The sequence below is a fragment of the Ranitomeya variabilis genome, chromosome 5 (assembly GCF_051348905.1).
Source record: "Ranitomeya variabilis isolate aRanVar5 chromosome 5, aRanVar5.hap1, whole genome shotgun sequence".
Lineage (NCBI taxonomy): Eukaryota > Metazoa > Chordata > Amphibia > Anura > Dendrobatidae > Ranitomeya > Ranitomeya variabilis.
In genome coordinates, this window is record NC_135236.1 from 690511439 (window position 1) to 690530511 (window position 19073).

At 45.1% G+C, this 19073-nt stretch overlaps 1 protein-coding gene across 4 annotated transcripts in view; it reads right to left on the reverse strand.

Moving 5' to 3' along the window:
- Positions 1–19073, reverse strand: part of PTPRO (protein tyrosine phosphatase receptor type O) — a 555000-nt gene that overhangs the window by 369500 nt on the left and 166427 nt on the right. For all 4 annotated transcript variants that reach the window (XR_013215987.1, XM_077267281.1, XM_077267279.1 and 1 more), the window contains one exon: positions 7178–7339. Coding sequence is in view for 3 of the 4 variants with exons in the window: in XM_077267281.1 (XP_077123396.1) it covers positions 7178–7339 (162 nt within the window). In the remaining variant the exon portion in view is untranslated. The remainder of the gene's footprint in view (positions 1–7177; positions 7340–19073) is intronic.

Consider the following 19073-nt stretch of genomic DNA (forward strand, 5'->3'; position numbering starts at 1 on the left):
AACTGTTGTGGATTCTGTTTTTGGGCTCCCTCTGGTGGTTACAACTGGTACTGGGTGACTTTGGTGGGTTGCGGTCTCTGGTTTCCACCTGTCCATCTGAGGCTGGGTGTTTCCTATTTAACCTGGCTTTCCTGTCATTCCCTTGCCGGCTATCAATGTACTCAGATGTGCTCAGTTTGGTTCTGACTACCTGCTTCCAGATCTCTCAGGATAAGCTAAGTTATGCTTTTCAGTTGTTTTGTTTTTTGTCCAGCTTGCTAAATATTACTCTATGCTAGTTGGAAGCTCTAGTGGGCTGAGGTGCTCCCCATGTGCCATGAGTTGGCACATGGGTGCTTGTAATCTCAGGATGGTTTTTGATTAGGGTTTTTTGCTGACCGCTCAGACCCCTTTTGTATCCTTCTGCTTTCTAGTTATAGCAGGCCTCGTTTTGCTAACTCTATTTTCATATCTATGTGCGTGCCTTCCTCTCATTTTCACCGTCAATACATGTTGGGGGCAACTATACCTTTGGGGTTTATTTCTCTGGAGGCAAGTTAGGTCTTTATTTTCTCTGCAGTGCTAGTTAGCTCTTAGGCTGACGCGAGGCGTCTAGAATCAACGTAGGCACGCTCCCTGGCTATTTCTAGTTGTGTTTGTCAGGAGTAGGGCAGCGGTCAGCCCAGGTTCCATCACCCTAGAGCTCGTCCGTTATTTGAGTTATTTTTTGCTTGTCCAGTGCGATCCCCTAGCCATTGGGATCCATAACAGTATAGCCGGCCCACAAAGTGTTAATTGTTTGGGCTGAAGCAGGAGAAAAAGAAGTGTTGAAGGGAATTTATTTTTTTTTTTTCCCTCAGAGTTTTGCTGCCTAGCCTTTAATTGCTGTCTAGCTGCTTCTTACCTCCTCTTAACCCTTGAATGGCTCTGACCTTAGCTGTTTAATATGGATGTCCAGAGTTTGGCTTCCAGCCTGAATAATCTCGCTGCAAAAGTTCAAAACATACAGGATTTTGTTGTTCACACTCCTATGTCTGAACCTAGAATTCCTATTCCAGAGTTTTTTCTGGAGATAGATCTACCTTCCTGAATTTCAGGAACAATTGCAAATTGTTTCTTTCTTTGAAATCTCGCTCCTCTGGAGACCCTGCTCAGCAGGTCAAGATTGTAATATCTTTCCTGCGGGGCGACCCTCAGAATTGGGCATTTGCATTGGCACCAGGGGATCCTGCATTGCTCAGTGTGGATGCGTTTTTTCTGGCACTGGGATTGCTCTATGAGGAACCTAACCTGGAGATTCAGGCTGAAAAGGCTTTATTAGCCCTCTCTCAGGGGCATGATGAAGCGGAAGTATATTGTCAAAAATTTCGGAAATGGTCGGTACTTACTCAGTGGAATGAGTGCGCCCTGGCTGCAAACTTCAGAGATGGTCTTTCTGAGGCCATTAAGGATATTATGGTGGGGTTCCCTGCGCCTACAGGTCTGAATGAGTCTATGACTATGGCCATTCAGATTGATCGGCGTTTGCGGGAGCGCAAACCTGTGCACCAGTTGGCGGTGTCTTCTGAACAGGCACCTGAGACTATGCAATGTGATAGAATTCAGTCCAGAAGTGAACGGCAAAATTATAGGCGGAAAAACGGATTGTGTTTTTATTGTGGTGATTCAGCTCATGTTATATCAGCATGCTCTAAACGCACAAAAAAGGTTGATAAATCTTTTGCCATTAGTACTCTGCAGTCTAAGTTCATTTTGTCTGTAACTCTGATTTGTTCACTGTCATCCATTTCCGTCGATGCCTATGTGGATTCGGGCGCTGCCCTGAGTCTTATGGATTGGTCATTTGCCAAACGCTGTGGTTTTAGTCTGGAGCCTCTGGAAGTTCCTATTCCTTTGAAGGGAATTGACTCTACACCACTGGCTATGAATAAACCGCAGTACTGGACACAAGTGACCATGCGCATGACTCCCGTTCATCAGGAGGTGATTCGCTTCCTTGTACTGTATAATTTACATGATGTACTAGTGCTTGGTCTGCCATGGTTACAATCTCATAATCCAGTCCTGGATTGGAAAACAATGTCTGTGTTAAGCTGGGGATGTCAGGGGGTTCATGATTATGCACCTCTGATTTCAATCGCTTCATCTACTCCTTCTGAGGTCCCTGCGTTTTTGTCTGACTATCGGGATGTTTTTGAGGAGCCTAAGCTCAATTCGCTCCCTCCTCATAGGGATTGTGACTGTGCTATAGAATTAATTCCTGGAGGAAGAATTGGTGCGCACTAGGGTTAAGGTAGGGCGAGGTGCCGGTGTAGAGGACTGGAATGTCCCAAACACTAAGACTAAATTTAATACACCGCACACTCTAGGGGTATCATATGAAAAAAAAATTGAATTTATTGAAGTGCTTTTTAGATTTATTATTCAACAGTGCAAAATTGCGACCAGAGGTCAAACTGACAACGTTTCGACTCTTCCCGAGTCTTTGTCAAGTGGTCGCTGTCAAAGCCGGTAAGGGTACTATACGGTATAGTGGTGGCCCAGAAAAAATTGCGATAGTCCTATTGTGCCACAGGATGGAACCTTGCGCTGCTGTTAATGTGGGACTATTGTAAGATTTCACTGGCAATGCAGGTAAATAGGTAGCATTAGCTACTATGTGGCTACAGATGGAAGACCTCTTATAATGCACCTAGTAAGAGACTCCACCTGAGAGTACTCTGGCCGTAGCAGGGACAGGATTGTCCAGTTAGCAATGGGGCTGGAGGTAGGGGGCCTCTGGTGGCGCTTGTGGTATCAGCGGCGCTCCTGCGCCTTGCTGTGTGAGCAGGTAGCTAATGCTACCTATTTACCTGCATTGCCAGTGAAATCTTACAATAGTCCCACATTAACAGCAGCGCAAGGTTCCATCCTGTGGCACAATAGGACTATCGCAATTTTTTCTGGGCCACCACTATACCGTATAGTACCCTTACCGGCTTTGACAGCGACCACTTGACAAAGACTCGGGAAGAGTCGAAACGTTGTCAGTTTGACCTCTGGTCGCAATTTTGCACTGTTGAATAATAAATCTAAAAAGCACTTCAATAAATTCAATTTTTTTTCATATGATACCCCTAGAGTGTGCGGTGTATTAAATTTAGTCATAGAATTAATTCCTGGCAGTAAGTTCCCTAAGGGTCGTTTATTTAATCTGTCAGTGCCAGAGCATACTGCTATGCGGAATTATATTAAGGAGTCCTTGGAAAAGGGACATATTCGTCCATCTTTGTCCCCTCTGGGAGCAGGTTTTTTTTTCGTGGCTAAAAAAGATGGTTCCCTGAGGCCTTGTATAGATTATCGCCTTCTGAATAAGATTACAGTCAAATATCAGTATCCATTGCCATTATTGACTGATTTGTTTGCTCGCATTAAGGGGGCTAGGTGGTTCACTAAGATAGATCTTCGCGGTGCGTATAATCTTGTGCGGATAAAGCAGGGTGATGAGTGGAAAACCGCATTTAATACGCCTGAGGGCCATTTTGAATATTTGGTAATGCCTTTTGGACTTTCTAATGCTCCTTCAGTCTTTCAGTCCTTTATGCACAATATTTTCCGTGAATATCTGGATAAGTTTATGATTGTGTATTTGGATGATATTTTGGTGTTTTCTGATGACTGGGAGTCTCATGTTCTACAGGTCAGGAAGGTGTTTCAAGTCCTGCGGGCCAATTCTCTGTTTGTGAAGGGCTCGAAATGTCTCTTCGGAGTCCAGAAGATTTCTTTTTTGGGGTACATTTTTTCTCCTTCTACTATTGAGATGGATCCCGTCAAGGTTCAGGCGATTTGTGACTGGACACAACCTACATCTGTTAAGAGTCTTCAGAGGTTCTTGGGTTTTGCTAATTTTTATCGTCGGTTCATTGCTAATTTTTCCAGTGTTGTTAAACCTTTGACTGATTTGACTAAAAAGGGTGCTGATGTTGCTAATTGGTCTCCTACGGCTGTGGAAGCCTTTCAGGAACTTAAGCGCCGGTTTTCTTCTGCTCCTGTGTTATGTCAACCAGATGTTTCACTTCCTTTTCAGGTTGAGGTTGATGCTTCCGAGATTGGAGCGGGGGCGGTTTTGTCACAGAGAAGTTCCGATGGCTCGGTGATGAAGCCATGTGCGTTCTTTTCTAGAAAATTCTCGCCCGCCGAGCGCAATTATGATGTGGGTAATCGGGAGCTTTTGGCCATGAAGTGGGCATTTGAGGAGTGGCGTCATTGGCTTGAGGGTGCTAGACATCGTGTGGTGGTCTTGACTGATCACAAAAATCTGATTTACCTTGAGTCTGCCAGGCGTCTGAATCCTAGACAGGCTCGTTGGTCGTTGTTTTTTTCTCGTTTCAATTTTGTGGTTTCATACCTGCCAGGTTCAAAGAATGTGAAGGCAGATGCTCTTTCCAGGAGTTTTGTGCCTGACTCTCCTGGAGACTCTGGGCCTACTGGTATCCTTAGGGATGGGGTAATATTGTCCGCCGTCTCCCCAGACTTGCGTCGTGCATTGCAGGAGTTTCAGGCGGATAAACCTGATCGTTGTCCACCAGAAAGACTGTTTGTTCCGGATGATTGGACCAGTAGAGTCATCTCCGAGGTCCATTCTTCTGTGTTGGCTGGTCATCCGGGAATATTTGGTACTAGAGACTTGGTGGCCAGGTCTTTTTGGTGGCCTTCCTTGTCAAGGGATGTGCGCACCTTTGTGCAGTCTTGTGGAGTGTGTGCTCGGGCTAAGCCTTGCTGTTCTCGGGCCAGTGGGTTGTTGTTATCCTTGCCTATCCCGAAGAGGCCTTGGACGCACATTTCCATGGATTTTATTTCAGATCTCCCTGTCTCACAGAAAATGTCCGTTATCTGGGTTGTGTGTGACCGCTTTTCTAAGATGGTTCATTTGGTACCCTTGCCTAAGTTGCCTTCCTCCTCTGAGTTGGTCCCTTTATTTTTTCAGAACGTGGTTCGTTTGCATGGGATTCCGGAGAATATCGTTTCTGACAGGGGATCCCAGTTTGTGTCTAGATTTTGGCGGACGTTTTGTGCTAAGATGGGCATTAATTTGTCTTTCTCGTCTGCATTCCATCCTCAGACGAATGGCCAGACGGAGCGAACTAATCAGACCTTGGAAACTTATTTAAGGTGTTTTGTTTCTGCTGATCAAGATGACTGGGTTGCCTTTTTGCCACTGGCCGAATTTGCCCTTAATAATCGGGCTAGTTCTGCTACTTTGGTTTCTCCTTTCTTTTGTAATTCGGGGTTTCATCCTCGTTTTTCCTCTGGTCAGGTGGAGCCTTCGGATTGTCCTGGAGTGGACGTGGTGGTGGACAGGCTACATCAGATTTGGAATCAGGTGGTGGACAATTTGAAGTTGTCTCAGGAGAAGGCTCAGCAGTTTGCTAATCGCCGTCGCCGCGTGGGTCCCCGACTTTGTGTTGGGGACTTGGTGTGGTTGTCTTCTCGTTTTGTCCCTATGAAGGTCTCTTCTCCCAAGTTCAAGCCTCGGTTCATCGGTCCTTATAAGATCTTGGAGATTCTTAACCCTGTATCTTTTCGTTTGGATCTCCCAGCATCGTTTGCTATTTATAACGTGTTCCATCGGTCGTTATTGCGGAGGTATGAGGTGCCCGTTGTTCCTTCGGTTGAGCCTCCTGCTCCGGTGCTGGTGGAGGGAGAATTGGAGTAAGTTGTTGAGAAGATCTTGGATTCTCGTGTTTCCAGACGTAAACTCCAGTATTTGGTTAAGTGGAAGGGTTATGGTCAGGAGGATAATTCCTGGGTGGTCGCCTCTGATGTTCATGCGACTGATTTGGTCCGCGCCTTCCATAGAGCTCATCCTGATCGCCCTGGGGGTTCTCGTGAGGGTTCGGTGACCCCTCCTCAAGGGGGGGGGGGGTACTGTTATGGATTCTGTTTTTGGGCTCCCTCTGGTGGTTACAACTGGTACTGGGTGACTTTGGTGGGTTGCGGTCTCTGGTTTCCACCTGTCCATCTGAGGCTGGGTGTTTCCTATTTAACCTGGCTTTCCTGTCATTCCCTTGCCAGCTATCAATGTACTCAGATGTGCTCAGTTTGGTTCTGACTACCTGCTTCCAGATCTCTCAGGATAAGCTAAGTTATGCTTTTCAGTTGTTTTGTTTTTTGTCCAGCTTGCTAAATATTACTCTATGCTAGTTGGAAGCTCTAGTGGGCTGAGGTGCTCCCCATGTGCCATGAGTTGGCACATGGGTGCTTGTAATCTCAGGATGGTTTTTGATTAGGGTTTTTTGCTGACCGCTCAGACCCCTTTTGTATCCTTCTGCTTTCTAGTTATAGCAGGCCTCGTTTTGCTAACTCTATTTTCATATCTATGTGCGTGCCTTCCTCTCATTTTCACCGTCAATACATGTGGGGGGCAACTATACCTTTGGGGTTTATTTCTCTGGAGGCAAGTTAGGTCTTTATTTTCTCTGCAGTGCTAGTTAGCTCTTAGGCTGGCGTGAGGCGTCTAGAATCAACGTAGGCACGCTCCCTGGCTATTTCTAGTTGTGTTTGTCAGGAGTAGGGCAGCGGTCAGCCCAGGTTCCATCATCCTAGAGCTCGTCCATTATTTGAGTTATTTTTTGCTTGTCCAGTGCGATCCCCTAGCCATTGGGATCCATAACACCTAACCCAGTGCCTGCTAAATCATCCATAACCTAACTCATAACGTAACCACAGCTTAACCCAATGCTGACTAGCAGATAGCCTAACCCAATCCCACCTAAATCCTTCAGCACAACCTTAAACCTAGGTATCCTACTCCATATGATTAACCCAATGCTTCCTAACTTTCTTCCATTACCATCAAAGCCCATGAGTCCTCCCCACACTAACCCAAAGTCTAACCTTAATTCTTTGCACCCTAATCTGCAAATAAACTCAAACTCCTCACTTCTCTTCATCCCAACAGCTCGTTATCCAATCTCGGCTAAAGCAACACATTCACTTCTAACCCTTGTGAAATAATTATTTTGCAGCAAACAATGCTAAAATCTGTCTTGCCTTAGTACTGCCCCGATCCAGCACCACCCATCACTGTATTCACTAGCACTCTAGCTCTTATTCAAGGTCTTCCAAACTTAAAGCAAAACTTTAATAAACCTTCATGATGATTTCTACATGCACCAAGTAGTGGACAAGCTGTAATTGGACAAGGAGGATCACTTACTGATATAAAAACTCACAGCTGTAGAGTCATCACTCTCTCGAGCAACACAGGACCCGGAGGAGCTGAAAGATTTTATTGTTAGCTTGTATTTCCCAGCTTCCTTCAGCACGGCCATAAACTCATTAGTGTCCTCATCGACTGTCGAAACGTCTGTCATGTTTTCTAGATTAGGGAGAGCAGAAATAGTCATAAATATGCCAGCCATACAAGATCCATGGTACTAACTAGTGATGGGCGAACGCTAAAATGCCCGGGTGGTCATTGCTCAGGTCGAGCAAATTGGAATACTCGGGTACTCGATTCGAGCAACGAGCCCAATGTAAGTCTATGGGAAGCTCGAGCATTTTTCCACTGCCCCCCCCGGCGGTCTGCAGATGGACTAAAGATTGCGGAAATCGATGGGAACAGTGCTCAAATGACATAGGGACGGCATGGAGAAGACCCCTGGAAGCATTTCTGACTCCCGGGTCACTGCTGTGAACAATGTTGTCAGAGACTTACGACACTTTTACATCCTCACAATAAAACATACAAGAACAAAATGGATTTTCTTGGCAAATATGTTAAGGAACATCTTTTCCAGGGTAATGACTTGTATATAAGGCAAAATAAATAACCAAAACCAAAAATGTTCCTCCACACCATGGGCTATGTTCACACATAGCGTTTCAACCAAGACAAATGCATACACCGTGTCTGCGAATTGAGATACTGATTTGGCTTTTATCCTAAGTCATATTGCACGACTCGTTAAAGGGTTGATTGTGACTTGTAGGATCGCTACTTCCAACAGGTGGCGCTATAGAGTTAAGTCCTCTTTTTTTCAGCAGAGGCAATTTGCATATTTAAATTCCCAGAGGAGCATTGCACGGCGAATAAGCCTCCTTACCTTGACAAGCCAGCTGGTATGTCACTCTCCATAAGGAGAAACGTTACCCCTTAGACCCCAGTCCAGAGCCTCTCACCTAGCCAAATCAGTTCTCATGCTTCGCACTGACGAGGGCCAACAGCCCGAGACACCGTGTCTGTGAATTGAGATACTGATTTGGCTTTTATCCTAAGTCATATTGCACGACTCGTTAAAGGGTTGATTGTGACTTGTAGGATCGCTACTTCCAATAGGTGGCGCTATAGAGTTAAGTCCTCTTTTTTTCAGCAGAGGCAATTTGCATATTCACTGGGAAATGTCATTTTAACATTTTAAACCTTATCTGGCCATGTGTGTGTGACATATCACCATCCTGTTTCATTTATGAAGGAGGACTCTGAAAGTCACAAAGCCTATTTTTATAGGTCCATCAGGCAGCCTTTACTATTCTTAAAGGGCCAGCGGTCGGCCTTCACTATTCTTACAGAGCCATCAGCCGGCTATGCTTTGTTGTTCCCATTATTAAACAGTGGGTCTCCTATACTGTTATTGTGTATGCAGTGAGTGGCAGGGCTGCCCAAAATTTGGACACACCACAATACCCCTTTAAAGAGACGTACAGGAGGGCCTCCTGAAAACAATGTTCCCATTATTTGGAAGTGGGTCTCCCATTCTGTTTGCCTATGCAGTGAATGTAAGGGCTGCCAAAAATTAAACCCTACTCCAATGCCCCTTGGAAGAGACGTAGAGGAGGGCCTCCTGAAAACAGTGTTCCCATTATTATGAAGTGGGTCTCCCATAGTGTTTTCCCATGTAGTGAATGCAAGGGCTGCCAAATTTTTTGAGGCACTCCTATGCCCCTTGGAAGAGACGTGGAGGAGTGCCTCATAAAAAAATGTTCCCATTAGAAAGGAGCAGATCTCCTATACTCGTAATGCCCATACACTAAGTGCATGGGCTGACAAACATTTACCCCTGGAGGGTATACATGAACATACTGTATAACAAAAATTTTTAAAGGCATCATAAACACCCTTTAAAAAAATTATGTGGGTGTTGCATCACGGACCATGGTCAGCCTGGTGATATGGTGGTGGAGGATGAGTTTGAGGAGAAGGAAGAGGACAACAGCAAATAGCCAAAATCAGGAAGCGTATACCCATGTGTGGGTGTGAAGAGGAGCATGGGAATAGAACTCCCCAAAAAAGACACTGGATTTGAATTTATGCTACGCTGCTATCATTCGGAGGTGTTGAGAAGTCTTGCCCAATCCAGCCCTTGTTCATTGTTATAAGAGTCAGCCTTTCAGCATTTTCAGTTGACAAGCGGATGCGCTTATCAGTTATAATTCCACCAGCAGCACTAAAAACCTACTCTGACAAAACGCTAGCAGCAGGGCAGGCTAGGACCTCCAAGGAGTAGAGAGCCAGTTCATGCCACGTGTCCAACTTGGATACCCAATAGATATAAGGCACAGAGGAATCACAGATGACGTTGGTACGGTCAGCAAGGAACTCCCTCAGCATCTGTGTGATGCGAGGGTCTGAGAAAACTTTCCCAGAACTTTGACATTGTTCCCCTGCCTCTGCTGGATTGGAGTTGTGTCTCTCGCGCCTGTACTCCTTGGTTGTCCAACGAACTGTGACCTCTGCCACCAGCGTTTTCAGACAGGAATTTTTTTAATAATTCCGCAACAAGGGCCTTCTGGAACTGCCCCATTTTAGTAGACATGTCCTCCTCGGGAATAAGAGATGGGAAGTTCGCATGGAACTACATGCAAGGTAATAACAGATCGCCAATGTACAAGTCATAAAATACCCATAATACTAGCACCTCGCCAATGTACCAACCATTGAAGGCCCATAGTAGTAAAAGGTCACCAATCCACCAGCCATAAAAGACCGATAGTACTAACAGATCACCAATGTACTAGCCATAAAAGACCCATGGTAATAAAAGGTCGCCAATGTACCAGTCATAAAATACCCATAATACTAACAGATCGCCAATGTACCAGCCATTAAAGGCCCATAGTAGTAACAGATCACCAATGTACTAGCCATAAAAGACCCATGGTAGTAACAGGTCAATGTACCAGCCAAAGACGACCCATAATACTTACAGATCACCAATGTACCAGCCACAAAAGACCCATGGTACTAACAGATCACCAATATACCAGCCATAAAAGACCCATAATAGCAACAGATCAAAGTACCAGCCATAAAATACCCATAATACTAACAGCTCTCCAATGTACCAGCCAATAAAGGCCCATAGTAGTATCAGATCACCAATGTACTAGCCATAAAAGACCCATGGTAATTCCAGATCGCCAATGTACCAGTCATAAAATAACCATAATACTAACAGATCGCAAATGTAGCAGCCATTAAAGGCCCATAGTAGTAAAAGATCACCAATGTACCCAGCCATAAAAGACCCATAGTAGTAAAAGATCACCAATGTACCAGTCATAAAAGCCCATAGTAGTAACAGATCACCAATGTACCAGCCATAAAAGCCCATAGTACTAACAGATCACCAATGTACTAGCCATTAAAGACCCATAGTAGTAACAGATCAATGTACCAGCCATAGAAGACCCATAATACTTACAGATCACCAATGTACCAGCCACAAAAGACCCATGGTACTTAAAGATAAACAATGTACCAGCCATAAAAGACCCATAGTAGTAACAGATCACCAATATACCAGCCATAAAAGACCCATAAAAGTAACAGATCACCAATATACCAGCCATAAAAGACCCATGGTACTTACAGATCACCAATGTATCAGTCATAAAAGACCCATAGTACCTCCAGATCACCAATGTACCAGCCATGAAAGATCCATAGTAGTAACAGATCACCAATGTAATAGCTATAAAAGACCCATGGTAATAGCAGATTGTCAATGTACCAGCCATTAAAGGCCCATAGTAGTAACAGATCATCAATGCACCAGCCATAATAGACCCATAGTACTCACAGATCACCAATGTACCAGCCATAATAGACCCATAGTACTTACAGATCACCAATGTACCAGCCATAAAAGACCCACAGTACTTCCAGATCACCAATGTACCAGCCATGAAAGATCCATAGCAGTAAGGCTAGTTTCACATTTGCGTTTAAAAATGCAGCGTTTTTAACGCAAACGCAGGTGGTGAAAAAACACATGTAAACGCGTGCAAACGCTGCGTTTTTTTAGACGCATGCGTTTTTGCATGCGGTAAAAAAAACGCGGCGTTTTGCCGCGTTTACATGCGTTTTTTCCTGCGTTTGCATTTTTGAAACGCATGCTGAGAAGTGTGTGACAGCTGCCAATCATCAAAATTAGGGTTGAGCGAAACAGATCGGCCAATTTCAAAAGTCACCGACTTTTGGCAAAGTCGGGTTTCGTTTTATATATATATATATATATATATATATATTTACTTCAGCGCGATATAGCAGAAAAGCCGATTGCCAGCTTTTCATTTCTCCTGCCTAAACCCGACATGATATGAGACATGGTTTACATACAGTAAACCATGTCATATCCCCCTTTTTTTGCATATTCCACACTACTAATGTTAGTAGTGTGTATGTGCAAAATTTCGGCGCTGTAGCTATTAATTTTAAGGGTTAAATCGCGGAAAACATTGGCGTGGGCTCCCGCGCAATTTTCTCCGCCAGAGTGGTAAAGCCAGTGACTGAGGGCAGATATTAATAGCCTGGAGAGAGTCCACGGTTATTGGCCCCCCCAGGCTAAAAACATCTGCCCCCAGCCACCCCAGAAAAGGCACATCTGGAAGATGCGCCTATTCTGGCACTTGGCCACTCTCTTCCCATTCCCGTGTAGCGGTGGGATATGGGGTAATGAAGGGTTAATGTCACCTTGCTATTGTAAGGTGACATTAAGCCAGATTAATAATGGAGAGGCGTCAATTATGACACCTATCCATTATTAATCCAATTGTATGAAATGGTTAAAAAAAAACACACACACAATATTGCAAAGTATTTTAATGAAATTAACACACAGGTTGTTGTAATATTTTATTGCTCTCTCAATCCACCTGAATACCCTCGTTCTGTAACAAATTAAAAATAATAAACCAACAATATACATACCTTCCGTAGATCTGTAACGTCCCACGATGTAAATCCATCTGAAGGGGTTAAAATATTTTACAGGCAGGAGCTCTGCTATAATGCAGCTGTGCTCCTGCCTGTAAACCCCGGGGAATGAAGGGGAACGAAGGTAATGTAGGTCAATGACCTATAGTTACCTTCAGTCGCGGTGATGCGCCCTCTGCTGGATGTCCTCATATGACGTCGAGCGTGGGAAAAAACCCCACCATAACATCTTTAAGAGCTTCAGAAAGACCCTTTCTGAAAATAGCCGCCAGGGCATCCTCATTCCATTTTGTAAGCACAGACCACTTCCTAAATTTCTGACAATATATCTCTGCCGCTTCCTGACCCTGACACAGAGCCAGCAAAAATTTTTCTGCCTGATCCACAGAATTGGGTTCGTCATAAAGCAATCCAAGTGCTTGAAAAAATGAATCTACATTGAGCAATGCAGGATTCCCTGGCTCAAGGGAGAATGCCCAATCCTGCGGGTCACCACGCAGCAGAGAAATAACAATCTTCACCTGCTGAATGGGGTCACCAGAGGAACGGGGTCTCAGAGCAAAAAACAATCTGCAATTATTTTTAAAATTCAAAAACCTAGATCTATCCCCAGAAAACAAATCAGGGATAGGAATTCTAGGCTCAGAAACAGGAGTTTGAACAACATAATCTTGGATACTCTGTACCCTTGCAGCGAGATGATCAACACGCGCAGACAGACCCTGAACCTTCATATCAGTACCAAGCTCCTGCACCATCCAAAAATCAAGGGGAAAAAAAAAGACGAAACAAGCAACAAGAAAAAAAAAACTATGACTCAGAACTTTCTCTTCCCTCTTTTGAGATGCATTTAACACTTTGTGGGCCAGCTGTACTGTTATGACCTGGTGGTTACGGAGTGGTACTGAGATGACCTGGTGGGTAAAACCAATCATGGACAAGCTCAGAGGAGGTGGCAGCTCTACAGACAGTAATCACCTATATGACCTAGTGATTACGGAGCAGCACTGAAATGACCTAGTGGGTATAACAAATAATGTACTAGCTCTGAGGAGGTGGTAACTTTACTGACCGCAATCCCTACTCCTAACACCAACACTAGAAATAGCCGTGGAGCGTTCCTATCTCTGCCTAGACGCCTCTTCACAGCCTAAGAACTAGCTACCCCTGAAGATGGAAACGGAAAACTATCTCGCCTCAGAGAAACCCCCAAAGGAAAGATAGCCTCCCACAAATATTGACGGTGAGTGAAGAGGGAAATGACAAACTCAGAAATGAAACTAGATTTTAGCAAAGGAGGCCACTACTATCTAAATAGACAGAGAAAGAAAAGGCTACCTACTGTGCGGTCAGTATAAAAACTAAATGTCCACGCAGAGTTTACAAAAATAACCTCCACACCGACTCACGGTGTGGAGGGGCAAATCTGCAACCCCAGAGCTTCCAACTAGCCGGAATATTTCATGATGACAAGCTGGACAAAAGATACATAACTTAAACTGAACAAAAGGTCATAGGCAGGGAAACACCCAAAAACTAGCTGAACTTATCTTAAGCTGAAATGGACTGGCCAACAGAGAACTTCAGGAAAGGACTGAATCCACAGGAAGGAACATTGACAGCTGACATCAACTACAGCCTAAAGCCCAGTTAAATAACAAGGCCAGGGCACCGATTAGTGAAAGCAGCTGCTAAGTTCCACCTGAAACCACCAGAGGGAGCCCAAGAGCAGAAATCCCAAAAATACCATTCATGACCACAGGATGGAGCCCAGGAACGGAATTCACAACAGTACCCCCCCCCCTTGAGGAGGGGTCACCGAACCCTCACCAGAGCCCCCAGGCCGATCGGGACGAGCCAAATGAAAAGCACGCACCAAATCGGCAGCATAGACATCGGAGGCAAAAACCCAAGAGTTATCCTCCTGGCCATAACCCTTCCACTTGACCAGATACTGAAGTTTCTGCCTTGAAAGACGAGAATCCAAAATCTTCTCCACCACATACTCCAGCTCCCCCCCAACCAACACTGGAGCAGGAGGGTCAACGGAGGGAACCACGGGCACCACATATCTCCGCAACAAAGATCTATGGAACACATTATGAATGGAAAACGAAGCTGGAAGGGCCAAACGAAAAGACACCGGATTGATGATTTCCGAAATCCTATAAGGACCAATAAAACGAGGTTTGAACTTAGGGGAAGAGACCTTCATAGGAACATGACGAGAAGACAACCAGACCAAATCCCCAACCCGAAGCCGGGGACCAACGCACTGACGGCGGTTAGCAAAACGTTGAGCCTTTTCCTGAGACAATGTCAAATTGTCCACCACATGAGTCCAAATCCGCTGCAACCTGTCCACCACAGAATCTACCCCAAAACAGTCCGAAGGCTCAACCTGCCCTGAAGAAAAGCAAGGATGAAAACCAAAATTACAAAAAAAGGCGAAACCAAGGTAGCAGAACTAGCCCGATTATTAAGGGCAAACTCGGCCAACGGCAAGAAGGTAACCCAATCATCCTGATCAGCCGACGCAAAGCATCTCAAATAGGTTTCCAAGGTCTGATTGGTTCGCTCCGTCTGTCCATTTGTCTGAGGGTGAAACGCCGAAGAAAAAGACAAATTAATGCCCATTCTACCACAAAAGGACCGCCAAAACCTAGAAACAAACTGGGTACCTCTGTCAGACACAATATTCTCCGGAATACCATGCAAACGAACCACATGCTGGAAAAACAAAGGAACCAAATCAGAGGAGGAAGGCAACTTATGCAAAGGTACCAAATGGACCATTTTAGAAAAACGGTCACAAACCACCCAGATGACAGACATCTTCTGAGAAACAGGAAGATCAGAAATAAAATCCATGGAAATATGCGTCCAGGGCCTCTCAGGGATAGGCAAAGGCAAAAGCAACCCACTAGCACGAGAACAGCAGGGCTTAGCCTGGGCACAGATCCCACAGGACTGCACAAAGGAACGTACATCCCGTGACAAAGAAGGCCACCAAAAGGACCTGGCAACCAAATCTCTGGTACCAAAGATCCCAGGATGACCAGCCAACACTGAACAATGAATCTCAGAAATCACCTTACTAGTCCATCTATCAGGAACAAACAATTTCCCCACAGGACAGCGGTCGGGTATATCAGCCTGAAACTCCCGAAGCACCCGCCGTAAATCAGGGGAGATAGCAGAAAGAATCACCCCCTCCTTGAGAATACCAGCCGGCTCACGGACTCCAGGAGAATCAGGCAAAAAACTCCTAGACAGGGCATCAGCCTTCACATTCTTAGATCCCGGAAGATACGAGACCACAAAATCAAAACGGGAGAAAAACAAAGACCACCAAGCCTGTCTAGGATTCAACCGCTTGGCTGATTCAAGGTAAATCAGATTCTTATGATCGGTCAAGACCACAACACGATGCTTGGCTCCCTCAAGCCAATGTCGCCACTCCTCGAATGCCCACTTCATAGCCAACAACTCCCGATTGCCGACATCATAATTACGCTCAGCAGGCGAAAACTTTCTGGAGAAGAAAGCACACGGTTTCAACACAAAGCCATCAGAACTTCTCTGAGACAGAACAGCTCCTGCCCCAATCTCAGAAGCGTCAACCTCAACCTGAAAAGGGAGAGAGACATCTGGCTGACGCAACACAGGGGCAGAAGTAAAACGACGCTTAAGCTCCTGAAAGGCCTCCACAGCCGCAGAGGACCAATTCACCACATCTGCACCTTTCTTGGTCAAATCGGTCAGAGGTTTAACCACAGTAGAAAAATTAGCAATGAAGCGGCGATAAAAATTAGCAAAGCCCAAAAACTTCTGAAGGCTCTTCACAGATGTGGGCTGCGTCCAATCATAAATAGCCTGGACCTTAACAGGGTCCATTTCAATAGCGGAGGGAGAAAAAATGAACCCCAGAAAAGAAACCTTCTGAACTCCAAAAAGGCACTTAGACCCCTTCACAAACAGTGTATTAGCACGAAGAATCTGAAATACCATCCTGACCTGCTTCACATGAGACTCCCAATCATCGGAAAAAAACAAAATATCGTCCAAATATAAAATCATAAATTTATCCAGATACTCCCGAAAAATATCATGCATAAAGGACTGAAACACAGATGGAGCATTAGAGAGCCCGAAAGGCATCACAAGATATTCAAAATGGCCTTCGGGCGTATTAAATGCTGTTTTCCATTCATCACCCTGTTTAATGCGGACCAGATTATACGCCCCTCGAAGGTCAATCTTGGTAAACCAGCTAGCCACTTTAATCCGAGCAAACAAATCAGAGAGCAAAGGCAAAGGGTACTGGAATTTGACTGTGATCTTATTGAGAAGGCGGTAATCTATACAGGGCCTCAAGGAGCCATCCTTCTTGGCAACAAAAAAGAATCCCGCTCCCAACGGTGACGAAGACGGGCGAATATGCCCCTTCTCCAAGGACTCCTTTACATAAGTCCGCATAGCGGCATGCTCTGACACAGACAGATTGAAAAGTCGACCCTTAGGGAACTTACAGCCAGGAATCAAATTAATAGCGCAATCACAGTCCCTATGAGGAGGCAGAGGACTGGATTTAGGCTCCTCAAATATATCCTGGAAATCCGACAAAAACTCAGGAACTTCAGAAGAAGGGGACGAGGAAATTGACATCAGAGGAATGTCACTATGTATCCCCTGACAACCCCAACTAGTCACAGACATAGATTTCCAATCTAGTACTGGATTATGTACCTGTAACCATGGAAACCCCAGCACAACCACATCATGCAAATTATGCAACACCAAAAAACGAATATTTTCGTGATGTGCTGGAGCCATGTTCATGGCTAACTGTGTCCAGTACTGAGGTTTATTCTTGGCCAGTGGCGTAGCATCAATCCCCCTTAAGGGAATAGGGCTCTGCAAAGGCTCCAAGGAAAAACCACAGCGCTTGGCAAATTCTAGGTCCATTAAGTTCAGTGCAGCGCCAGAATCCACAAATGCCATTACAGAAAAGGACGACAATGAGCAAATCAGGGTAATAGACAAGAGAAATTTAGGCTGTACAGTACTGATGGTAACCGAACTAGCAACCCTCATAGTTCGCTTCGGGCAATCAGAGATAGCATGAGTAGCGTCACCACAGTAAAAACACAGCCCATTCTGTCGTCGGAACTCCTGCCGTTCTGCTCTTGTCAAAACTCTATCACATTGCATAGGCTCAGAACTCTGTCCAGAGGACACCGCCATATGGTGCACAACCTTACGTTCACGTAGGCACCGATCAATCTGAATGGCCAGAGACATTGATTCGTTCAAACCAGCAGGTGTGGGAAACCCCACCATAACATCTTTAAGAGCTTCAGAAAGACCCTTTCTGAAAATAGCCGCCAGGGCATCCTCATTCCATTTTGTAAGCACAGACCACTTCCTAAATTTCTGACAATATATCTCTGCCGCTTCCTGACCCTGACACAGAGCCAGCAAAAATTTTTCTGCCTGATCCACAGAATTGGGTTCGTCATAAAGCAATCCAAGTGCTTGAAAAAATGAATCTACATTGAGCAATGCAGGATTCCCTGGCTCAAGGGAGAATGCCCAATCCTGCGGGTCACCACGCAGCAGAGAAATAACAATCTTCACCTGCTGAATGGGGTCACCAGAGGAACGGGGTCTCAGAGCAAAAAACAATCTGCAATTATTTTTAAAATTCAAAAACCTAGATCTATCCCCAGAAAACAAATCAGGGATAGGAATTCTAGGCTCAGAAACAGGAGTTTGAACAACATAATCTTGGATACTCTGTACCCTTGCAGCGAGATGATCAACACGCGCAGACAGACCCTGAACCTCCATATCAGAACCAAGCTCCTGCACCATCCAAAAATCAAGGGGAAAAAAAAGACGAAACAAGCAACAAGAAAAAAAAAACTATGACTCAGAACTTTCTCTTCCCTCTTTTGAGATGCATTTAACACTTTGTGGGCCAGCTGTACTGTTATGACCTGGTGGTTACGGAGTGGTACTGAGATGACCTGGTGGGTAAAACCAATCATGGACAAGCTCAGAGGAGGTGGCAGCTCTACAGACAGTAATCACCTATATGACCTAGTGATTACGGAGCAGCACTGAAATGACCTAGTGGGTATAACAAATAATGTACTAGCTCTGAGGAGGTGGTAACTTTACTGACCGCAATCCCTACTCCTAACACCAACACTAGAAATAGCCGTGGAGCGTTCCTATCTCTGCCTAGACGCCTCTTCACAGCCTAAGAACTAGCTACCCCTGAAGATGGAAACGGAAAACTATCTCGCCTCAGAGAAACCCCCAAAGGAAAGATAGCCTCCCACAAATATTGACGGTGAGTGAAGAGGGAAATGACAAACTCAGAAATGAAACTAGATTTTAGCAAAGGAGGCCACTACTATCTAAATAGACAGAGAAAGAAAAGGCTACTGTGCGGTCAGTATAAAAACTAAATGTCCACGCAGAGTTTACAAAAATAACCTCCACACCGACTCACGGTGTGGAGGGGCAAATCTGCAACCCCAGAGCTTCCAACTAGCCGGAATATTTCATGATGACAAGCTGGACAAAAGAGACATAACTTAAACTGAACAAAAGGTCATAGGCAGGGAAACACCCCAAAACTAGCTGAACTTATCTTAAGCTGAAATGGACTGGCCAACAGAGAACTTCAGGAAAGGACTGAATCCACAGGAAGGAACATTGACAGCTGGCATCAACTACAGCCTAAAGCCCAGTTAAATAACAAGGCCAGGGCACCGATTAGTGAAAGCAGCTGCTAAGTTCCACTTGAAACCACCAGATGGAGCCCAAGAGCAGAACTCCCAAAAATACCATTCATGACCACAGGATGGAGCCCAGGAACGGA